The sequence below is a fragment of the Bos mutus genome, chromosome X (assembly GCF_027580195.1).
Source record: "Bos mutus isolate GX-2022 chromosome X, NWIPB_WYAK_1.1, whole genome shotgun sequence".
NCBI lineage: Eukaryota > Metazoa > Chordata > Mammalia > Artiodactyla > Bovidae > Bos > Bos mutus.
The window spans coordinates 34519745-34530924 of NC_091646.1; the positions used below are offsets into that span (position 1 = coordinate 34519745).

The 11180-nt window shown below is 50.3% G+C and overlaps 1 protein-coding gene and 1 pseudogene across 1 annotated transcript; one reads left to right on the forward strand and one right to left on the reverse strand.

The window, feature by feature from the left end:
- Nucleotides 1-235: 235 nt before the first annotated feature.
- Nucleotides 236-5177, reverse strand: LOC102268600 (large ribosomal subunit protein eL34-like; annotated as a pseudogene).
- A 2160-nt stretch (nt 5178-7337) lies between these two features.
- On the forward strand, nt 7338-10813 carry PNMA6E (PNMA family member 6E). Its single transcript, XM_070366569.1, has 3 exons — nt 7338-7493; nt 7738-7743; nt 9162-10813. The coding sequence occupies exons 1-3, from the start codon at nt 7338-7340 to the stop codon at nt 10227-10229; spliced, it is 1230 nt and encodes a 409-aa protein (XP_070222670.1). The 3' UTR covers nt 10230-10813.
- The last annotated feature ends 367 nt before the right edge of the window (nt 10814-11180 follow it).

Below are 11180 nucleotides of genomic sequence, written 5' to 3' on the forward strand. Positions count from 1 at the left end.
TAGCAAATTGAATCCATAAACCATTTGAGATCATTTAAGTTTAGAAAAAGTAGGAAATCAATCAATAAAATCAGCCATATTAATAAAATAAAGGAGAAAGACTATGTGATCATTATTTTGCCAAATGCAAAAAACAAAAAAAGAGATTTTGATAGAATTTAATAACCATTCATTTTTTTAAAAAACTTTTCAGGGTGGGGAGCAATCCAACAATAGAAGAGACTTCCTTAATGTCCTATTTAGCTTTCTGACTCTGTGCTTTCAACACTTCCACAACAATCTTCTACTCAATAAGGAAAGTGTGCTTGATTCTGTCACGGACACATTTAGCATGCATGGACCCACCATAGGCTCGGCTGACATGTTTCTTCATTTTAGACAACTTCATGAGAACTTAGGTCTCACAGCACGAACGCCCCTAAGTCTGCCTGGGCACACACCACACGTGGATTTTGGTGCTTTCCCAACCTTCTTGGTATAAAGATAAACAATTCTATTACCAGGGGTTCGGGACAGCCTGGTTTTGTTAGAAGCTGTATTGTAGGCACCATCATGAATGCCTCTAGATGCCTTCTCCAGAAGGTCTCCCAGCTTTTTTTAATGAAGAATTTCAAACACATGCCCAGCCTAGAGAAAGTCATGTAACAGAAATCTGTGGATGCACCCGGCAGCTCCAGCAGCAATCCACCCAGGCCTGTCCTACTCTGTCTTTCCTCCATCCACCTCTCCTTATTGTGGCAGGAGTGAGGGTGGGGCGGGTGCAGGCAGAGACAGTGCCCTGAAGGCAGCAAGCCCTGATTCAGCTACTCTGCAGTGAGTCCCAGGGATCCTAGCGGGGAAGGGGCCTGGAAAAGTCCAGGGTGAAGCCAAGCCTCAGGAAGGAGGGAGGGCCCAAGCCAGTGGTGGGAGGTGGCCTGGGAGGTGTGTGGAGCCTTGAGTGGTGTCCTCCCAACTCCAGACACTAAGGGAGTGACAGACAAAGCCCAAACCTGATGGCAAGCCATTACATTTAGAATGCATAAACAACAAGGAGAAAAGGGAACCCTTACACTGTTGGTGGGAATGCAATCTAGTACAGCCCCTATGGAGAACAGTGTGGAGATTCCTTAAAAAACTGGAAATAGAATTGCCATACAACCCAGCAATCCCGCTGTTGGGCATACACACGGAGGAAACCAGAATTGAAAGAGACACGTGTACCCCAGTGTTCATTGCAGCACTGTTTACAATAGCCAGGCAGTGGAAGCAACCTAGATGTCCATCAGCAGACGAATGGATAAGAAAGCTGTGGTACATATACACAATGGAATATTACTCAGCTAGTAAAAAAAGTGCATGTGAATCAGTTCTAATGAGGTGGATGAAACTGGAGCCTATTATACAGAGTGAAGTAAGTCAGAAAGAAAAATACCAATACAGTATATTAATGCATATATACGGAGTTTAGAAAGATGGTAATGATAACCCTGTATGCAAGACAGCAAAAGAGACACAGATGTAAAGAACAGACTTTTGGACTCTGTGGGAGAAGGAGAGGGTGGGATGATTTGAGAGAATAGCATTGAAACACGTATATTACCATATGTGAAATAGATTGCCAGTCCAGGCTTGATGCATGAGACAGGGTGCTCAGGGCTGGTGCACTGGGATGACCCTGAGAGATGGGATGGAGAGGGAGGTGGGAGGGGGAGTTCAGAATTGGGGGGGTGCATGTACACCCATGGCTGATTCATGTGAATGTATGGCAAAATCCACCACAATATTGTAAAGTAATTAGCCTCCAATTAAAATAAATAAATTAATTTACAAAAACAAACAAACTGGATATATAACTGCTGTATGACCCAGCAATCCCACCGCTGGGCATACACACCGAGGAAACCAGAATTGAAAGGGACACGCGTACCCCAATGTTCATTGCAGCACTGTTTACAATAGCAGGGACATGGAAGCAACCTAGATGGCCATTGGCAGACGAATGGATAAGAGAGCTATGGTACATATACACAATGGAATGTTACTCAGCCATTAAAAAGAACACATTTGAATCAGTTCTGATGAGGTGGATGAAACTGGAGCCTATTATACAGAGTGAAGTAAGCCAGAAAGAAAAACACCAATACAGTATATTAATGCATATATATGGAATTTATGCAGTCCATGGGGTTGCAGAGCTGGACATGACTGAGTGACTGAACTGAACTGATGGAATTTAGAAAGACAGTAACGATGACCCTATACGCAAGACAGCAAAAGAGACACAGATATAAAAAACAGACTCTTCTTTTTGGACTCAGTGGGAGAAAGCAGGGGTGGGATGATTTGAGAGGATAGCATTGAAACATGTACATTACCATATGTGTTATGTGATATTACCATATGTGATATTACATATGTGATATTACCATATGTGATAAAGGAAATGGCAACCCACTCCAGTATTCTTGCCTAGGAAATCCCATGGACAAAGTCTGAGCATGGTGGGCGACAGTCCACGGGGTAACAGAGTCAGACACAACTTAGCAACTGAGCACATACCATATGTGAAATAGATGACCAGTCCAAGTTTGATGCATAAAACAGGGCACTCAAAGCCAGTGCACTGGGACAATCCAGAAGGATGGGATGGGGAGGGAGGTAGGAGAGGGGTTCGGGATGGGGAACACATGTACACCCATGGCTAATTTATGTCGATGTATGGCAAAAATCACCAGAATATTGTAAAGTAATTAGCCTCCAATTAAAATACATAAATTAATTAAAAAAACCAAGGTCTTACTGTGGAGCACAGAGAACTATACTCAATATCCTGTGATAGATCATAATGGAAAAGAATATAAAAAAGAATGTATATAAGTGTATAACTGAGTCACTTTGCTGGACAGCAGAGATTGGCACAACATTGTAAATCAGCTATACTTTAATAAAAAATTTAAAAGGAAAGTGGAAAAAAAAAAGAATGAAGGTGAAATAAGTACCTTTTGAGACAGATGAAAGCTAAGAAATTTCACCAATAGATCTGTACTAAAAGAATGCTAAAGAATATCTTTCCACATGAAGAAATATGATAGTAGAGGGAAATCTTGGTATTTGGGTAGAGATGAGGAACACCAGAAATGGTAAATATGGGTGTAAACATTTAAACATGGACATGAATTTGAGCAAACTCCAGGAGATAGTGGAGGACAGAGGAGCCTGGCATGCTGCAAGCCATGGGGTCGCCAAGAGTCGGAAACGACTTAGTGACTAAACAGCAACAACAGGCATTTAAACATTAAAAAATACTTGTTTGCTCTTAATTTCTTTATTATACATATGGCTATTAAAAGTTGTAATAGCAAGTATATTGTAAGCTTTACAATCCATGTAGATATAATATATATGGTAACTATATCATAAAAGATGGGGTAGAGCAGGAATGAGGGCTCAGGATGAAGGGGACACCTATGGCCGATTCATATTTATGCATGGCAGAAAACATCACAATATTGTAAATTATATTGTAGAAATGACCGTACATTTATGTGAAGTGGTACAATGTTAACCACAATCAGGCAGTGAAAAATTAAAGATATCCAATAAGTCCCCTACAGAAGAGCATTCAAGTGGGGAACTCTCAAAGATGTGAATGTATATTCACATGTTCAATCATGTAAGTTAGCTCACCTTTCTGGTGTAAATTGTCATGTGTGAGCACCCTCTACAAGTGGATGTACTTTAGTGTACTTTACTGTACAGTACTGTATGGAGTACAGTATCTGTATTTCAAGCCCAGGATGCCCAGACTCAATCATAAAAGCAGTGGCAATGTAGCCAGTACTGAGAAGAAGTCCCAAGCGATAACAATGGAAACAAAAGTGAAAATAATGGAGAGAGGGAGCAAGGTGAAAGGTGGTAGATGTCACTTGTTCTTATAACATGACTCATTCAACCACTGGATGATTCTAAAGCATTATGACAAAATCACAGAACATGCGAAGTTGGCTGTGTCAATGATGTGAACAATAATATGGCAGAAGTGTGAAAAAGTGATGGAGGAGCTAGAGAAAGAGAAATGTCTCAGAGTGTGAATGCAAGATCAGCATCAGTGTTAAGTCCACTCAGCTTAATGCTGATTCAAGAGAAAGGTGACAGCCTGGAGGGATAGGGGGAGGGAGGTGGGAGCAGATTTCAGAATGGAGGGGACACATGTATACCTATGGCCAATTCATATTTATGCATGGCAAAAATCATCATAACACTGCAAAGTAATTATCTTCCAATTAAAATAAATAAATAAAAAGAGAGAAAGCTAAAAGCCTTTATGAAATTATTACCTCAGGCAGGAAAAAAGGGAACATAGGGACAAAAATAGATGGAAAGACAGTGCTATGTATTGAATGTTTGTAAACGCCCCGCCAATTCACCTATTAAATTCTAACCCCCAAAGCAATGAGATTTGGAAGTGGGGCCTTGGGAAGTGATTAGCCCACGAGGGTGGAACCCTAACGAAAGAGATTAGTGACTTTATAAAAGGGACACCAGAGAGTTCCCTCATCCTCTTTCTGCCATGAGAGAAGATGGCTAGTTGATAAAACTAGACAAAAACCAGTAATATACAGAACAGCATTATGAAATTATCAGTCACAGTATAAGATGAACTATAACAGGCTTCCTAGGTGGCACTAGTGGTAAAGAACCTGCCTGCCAATGCAGGAGACTAAGAGGTGCAGGTTCGATCCCTGGGTCGGGAAGATTTGCAGTATTCTTGCCTGGAGAATCCCCACAGACACAGGAGCCTGGTGGGCTATAGTCCATAGGGTTGCAAAGAGCCAGACACGACTGAAGCAACTTAGCACGCACTTAAAGAGAAATTAACCAATTTGCCAGCGATGGGTTTTCCATCTGCAAGTTTACTTTTGCAACTCAGCTGCCTTGCAGGGAGACCTTTTGATTGGTGGAAAGCAAATGAAGTGACATGAAAGTCGCTCAGTCGTGTCCTTCTCCAGGGGATCTTCCCAGCCCAGGGATCGAACCCAGGTCTCCCGCATTGCGGGCAGTTTTTTACCATCTGCGCCATCAGGGAAGCCATCTTTGCTTCCCGGGGGGCCAGGCCTTGGAACATCAAGTCCTTAGTGCTCACCGCTTGTTGATACAGTAGCAAAGAGCCTCCTCTCGTGCGTTTCTCGTCCAATCATTTTCCTTGTAAACAGCTGCCTAGGCCTTTCCCCCTCATCTTCCTCGGGCTTCCGGGAGCACGGAGGAAACCCAGGTGGCATTCGCACAGAGGGCTCGGAATAGTGTGCTGCACGGTTCCTGGCTGCGCTGCTGAGCCGAGTTCTTCAGACCCTTCTGAGTGGGATTCGAGAGTCGTTTACAGAGTCAGACAAAGTAAGTAGACAGGCGGGGACTTTGCTGGGGTCTGGACTCCGCAGTTACCAGGGGTCCCGGGTGGGGGTCCCTTAGCTGTCCCAGCAAGGAGTGGAGGTGGGGGGAGGGCCAACACATACTAGATTGGGAATCCGGGTGAGGCCACAGACAGCGGCAGGCTTCAGAGGGGCTGAGGGAAGGGTTTCCTCAGTGTAGGGGTTCTGAGGGGAGGACCGCTGGCTGCCAGGGTGGCTGGTGGGGGGGGGCGTTATGGTTTGGGGGTGCAGAGGGGGTGGCTAATGGTTAAACTTGTGGGGGTCTCAGAAGGAAGGGCTTCCTGCTGAGCGGGTGAGGCCTACTTTGGGGGCCAGAAGAGAGTATTACTGGCTGAGGGAGTGGGGAGGACGTGAGAGGGGGTCCCCCATGCTGAGACATGAAGGGAACATGAGGAAAGGGCTAATGTCTGCCCCCTGTGGTGGAAAGAAGGGGCTGAGGGGAGGGGGTGGATGGGGTGGACTCGTGGATGCGGTTTGGAAACCGTTAGGGGAGGTACCAGCTCTGCGGGGGGCGGGGCGGGGGGAGAGGACGTTGGTGGCTGCAAGGGAGCTCTGGCTCCCTTCTGGGGTGGGGGGAGGGAAGAGGGGGAGTCTCTACATGGGTGAGATAGTGTGAGATAGTGCTTGTGGGAGGACTCTCCGGTGTGGGGAGGTGAGAGGGGAAGTCTGATCTCTAAACATGTGGTGGCGCCCTGCTTCCAGGGCCTAGAGGAGAGCACCGCCAAGTGGCAGGGTAGGGGAGTGTAGTTGAAGGGGGCGAGGAGGAGCCGCCTGGCCATGTGCAGTGAATGGCCTGAGACTGGCGGCGCTGGAGCTGCTGTGATCTGGTGGAGGCTGTTTGCTGTTGCAAATGGATTTGTGGGGGTTCTGGGGGGTGCTCTGGCGCACTGTATTAGGAACGGAGAGGTTCCAGGTCGCCAGAATTGCAGTGGTGGGAGGGGCGGGGCCCTGGTCTCCACACAAAATACAGGTTCTTCACGAGGGTGCTTTGTACATTCACTGGGATACACCACACCTAAATTTAAAAGTATTGCAATTTTACATGATAAGTTCTCTTACCACAGGGGAATTTTATTTGATGTTAATAATGATAATATATCTTTAAATACTGGGAAATCCTTGGATTGAAGGAAAAAAATCACAAAGGGACTTAGAAAATATTTCAAACTGAATAATGAAAAAACACAACTTACCCAAATTAGTGGGGGGCAGCTAAAGAAGCAATAGGAGGAAAATGTATTGCTCTAAATGCTTATGTTAGAAAAGAATGAGGACATAAAATCAGTGACCTAACAGTCCCTATAGAGATGCTAAAAGAAGAAGAGCGAAAGAAGCATAAAATGAGTTGACTGAAGTAATAATTGGGCTAAGAAAGGAAGTTGGCGATAGAAAGCAAATTATGGACACGATAAACCAAGCCATATGTTTGTTTTTTTTTTTTTTAAAGGGCAACAAAACTGAGAAAGCCCTAGAAAGATGAATCAAGGAAAAATACAAAGAATGCTAAACACCAATATTAGGAATGAAAGAGGGCTAACACTACAGGCCAGATGTACAGTAAAAAGAGAATATAGGGCTATGATAGAAAAAATTACGCTAAAAAACTTGAAAAATTCCTTGGGAAAAAGGCAACTTCCTAAAACTGATGCCAGAAATGTAGAAAATGTTTTGTTTTGTAAATATATATTTATTGTTTTACAGAATTTTGTGGCTTGTTTTGTAAATACACTTAATTTATCAGAAAAGTTTCCTAAAACCAAACAAACAAAACAGGTTGGGGCAGTGCTCCAAGCTGCTGCTGTGAGGGGCAGTGGGGTGGGCTGTGTGGCCCAAACATTGTTCTCTCCCCTTTGCACACATAAGCCTATTCCCACAATTCAAAAGTCTGTGCACACCCCTTTAATCACTTTCTCCACCTTCAGGTCCTCAAAAATGGTGAAGCCACTGGCGCTGCTGCGAGACTGGTGCAGGTGGATGGGCGTGAATGAGGAGCGCTCTCTGCTCCTCCTGGGCATCCCAGATGACTGTGAAGACCAAGAATTCAGGGATGCCGTGCAGGCTGCCCTGGGCCCCCTGGGCAGATACCGAGTGCTGGGCAAGGTCTTCAGAAAGGATCTGGGGTCAAAGATTGCTTTGGTCGAGTTTGCTGAGTATTTAAGCCGAAGCTTGATCCCCCGGCAAATACCAGGCAAAGGGGGACCCTGGATTGTTGTCTGCCTGCCCCAGGCCCCTGATGCTGAATCACAAGATAGACCCAATTTCCCTGCACAGCCCCAGAGACGAGCAGTGGTTGGTAGGGTAGGTGAGGCAAGAGCCACAGGTGATGTAGGAGGAACAGGTGAGGTAGGAGCAGCAGGTGTGGAGGGAGCCGCAGGAGATGTTGGAGGAACAGGTGAGGTAGGAGCAGCAGGTGAGGAGGAAGCCACAGGTGATGTTGGAGGAACAGGTGAGGTAGGAGCAGCAGGTGAGGAGGGAGCTGCAGGAGATGTTGGAGGAACAGGTGAGGTAGGAGCAGCAGGTGAGGAGGGAGCTGCAGGTGATGTTGGAGGAACAGGTGAGGTGAGAGCAGCAGATGAGGAGGGAGCTGCAGGTGATGTTGGAAGAACAGGTGAGGTAGGAGCAGCAGGTGAGGAGGGAGCTGCAGGTGATGTTGGAGGAATAGGTGAGGTAGGAGCAGCAGGTGAGGAGGAAGCCACAGGTGATGTTGGAGGAACAGGTGAGGTAGCAGCAGGTGAGGAGGGAGCTGCAGGTGATGTTGGAGGAACAGGTGAGGTGAGAGCAGCAGATGAGGAGGGAGCTGCAGGTGATGTTGGAAGAACAGGTGAGGTAGGAGCAGCAGGTGAGGAGGGAGCTGCAGGTGATGTTGGAGGAATAGGTGAGGTAGGAGCAGCAGGTGAGGAGGAAGCCACAGGTGATGTTGGAGGAACAGGTGAGGTAGCAGCAGGTGAGGAGGGAGCTGCAGGAGATGTTGGAGGAACAGGTGAGGTAGCAGCAGGTGAGGAGGGAGCTGCAGGAGATGTTGGAGGAACAGGTGAGGTAGGAGCAGCAGGTGAGGGAACCTCAAACGAGGAGGGAACCTCAAGTGAGAATGGACCCACAGGTGAGGAGGGAGCTGCAGGTGAGATAGGAGACGCAGGTGAGGAGAGAGCTGCAGGTGAGATAGACGCAGGTGAGGAAGGAGCTGCAGGTATGGAGGGAGCTGCAGGTGAGAATGGACCCACAGGTGAGGCGGGAGCCTCAAGTGAGAATGGGCCCGCCTGTGAGGAGGGAGCCACAGATGAGGAGGGAGCCGCAGGGGAGGCAGGAGCTGTAGGGCAGGCAGGAGCTGTAGGGCAGGCAGGAGCTGGCTTCGAGGGACGAGCTACCAGTGAGGCAGGTGGTACAGGTGAGGAAGGCACTGCAGATGAGGAAGGGGCTGCAGATGAGGCAGGTGGTATAGGTGAAGCAGACACTGCAGATGAGGCCGGGGTAGCCGGTGAGGCAGGAGCTGAGAGTGAGGCCAGAGCTGAAGATGAAGCAGGAACATCTGATGAGGAGGGAGCGGCAGGTGATACGGGAGTTGCAGGTGTGGCCGGATCTCTGAGCCTGGCAGGAGCAGCCGGGGAGGCAGGAGTTCCCATGGAGGCTGCAGCTGCAGGCATCGCCGGAGCCATGGATGAGCCACGGGCCCGGTCCCCTCAGTGGTGGCTGGCCTTGGAGCCCGTGCTAGAGAATATGGGCTACCTAGAGCTGAGAACCTTCTCCGGGATGGAAGAGCCGGACGAAGGGGAAGAGTCCTTTGAGAGCTGGCTGGATCATGCCAACGACATGCTGTACCTGTGGCGCCATGTGACCGAGATGGAGCGGAGGAGGCGGCTGGTGGAGAGCTTGGGGGGTCCGGCGCTGGATCTCCTGTGCAGCCTTCTGGAGGAAGATCCCAACCTGACAGCCCAGGATTGCCTGACAGCGCTGGTGGAGGCGTTCGGGAGCAAGGATCCCCGGGTGACCGCTCGGCTGAAGTTCATGACGTGTGCCCAGCGGCCCCAGGAGAGCCTCTTTGCCTTTGTGATGCGCCTAGAAGGCCTGCTGCAGTTGGCCCTGGGCAAGGGGGCTGTGCACCCAGCCATTGCAGATCAGCTGCGTGCCCGGCAGGTGCTCATGTGGGCCCGGCCCAACAACCTGATGCAGAACAAGCTGAAGAGGATGCGGATGGAGAGAAGACCCCCCAGCTTCGTGGCGATGCTGCAGCTCATCCGGGAGACGGAGACCTGGGAGACCGACCCAGCGATGGGTGAGCAGCTCCCAGTGGAGGAGGAGGCCCATGGGGTCCTCGGAGACCTGGCTGCTGCCCTAGGCCATGTGATCATCACTGAGGGCGCAGCTGCAGGTGGAAGTGAGGCCTCCCCAGCCAGTGGAGATACCTCTGCCCAGGTTGCCTTTTCCAAGGAAGGTGGTGTCGAGGCCCTCCCAACGCGTGAAGAGGCCAGTAAGGCAGTTGGCAGCAGCGCCGAGGTTGCCCAGGCTGCTCCTGAAGCCCGTGGTGCTGCCAGGGCAGCCTCTGCCCCTGGGGAGACCACTCAGGAAGATGGAAGGGCTCCCAGCCCCCTGGGCCTAGGTCAAGCAGCACCCTCAGAGGCCCCTTGGAGCCCCCCGACTGCCTGGGTGGGTGGGGCTTCCCCGGTGGTTCCAGGAAGTCCTGGCTGGGAGCCAGAGGGTCTCCCCCAGGTAGGAGACCAGGAGGCTGAGGAGCCCCCGAAGAAGGGGCTCAAGCCCATCCCAGAGGAGCCCGAAGATGAGGAAGGGGCTGTGGAGATGAGCCCCCTGGGGTTCTCTTCTGGTCAATAGGCTCAGCAGGTCCCAGGCCCCTGGCCTGGAAGCAGGGAGAGGCCAGGTCAGGCAGCCTCCTGGCCCCACATTAGGGGCCATGTCATGGTGCCTGGGCCTCCCCACCCACCCAAAAGGGGTCCCCTATTCAGCATCCCCTGGGACAGGCTGGTCCCTGTCCTGGGAAGTCCATATGTGTCACTGTAGGCCACCTAGTGACCCAGATCTCAAGGAACGCCTCCCTGGCCCAGCCTTTCTCCCCTCCCTGTCAAAACACATCCCTGAGCTGTCATCAACTCCCCTCCCAGCCCTCGCAGAGCCCCGAGGTGCCTGTGAACCCAGGCCGGGTGTCCCCATCTATACCTGGTCAGCCACCCTGAGCCCTGCCACATGCCCTGAGCTTCAGCACCAGCCAAGACATGGTCCTCAGCTCAGTGTGTGCTTCCCCATTGTGGATTCAGGCCAAGTACTGCTTGGTCTCCTGGAGATGTGCATGTGTTCTTCTCTGAGCAGTTCCCCCCATCGTGGTGCAGAGACACCCCAGCCCACTCCGAGGAGCCGTTGGGAATGAGGGGACAGACGAGGGCTTGGCCGGTGACCACCCCAGGACCTCAGGAAGGAAGATCTGCATTGGGGCTTCGCAGCGTGGCTTCGGGAGGCCCCCCAGTACCTGTGCCCTGCTGGGCCATGCCATGCTTCCTTGGGACTTGGTGTTCTCGGCTTGGTGCAGCATGCCCTGCTGTGTGACTGTCCTGTGCCCGCCATAGGACATGTGGGCCTGAGTGGGAGGGGCTGCCCTGAGGGGACTGGGCATTGCCAGTGCCCACCATCCTGGCAAGACACTGCACGCGAAGCCCTCGTAAAGGGAGAGGGTAGGGGGAGGGTGGGGGAGGGCGGGCCGCTGTGTGAAGGGAGGGCACCCCGTTAGGGACTCTTGGAGGAGCGGGGGGGGGGGAGGGCGGGACTGTGATC

What these genes read in the sequence shown, in the direction of transcription:
- PNMA6E (XM_070366569.1), top strand. Translation starts at nt 7,338, where the DNA reads ATGGTGAAGCCACTGGCGCTGCTGCGAGACTGGTGCAGGTGGATGGGC.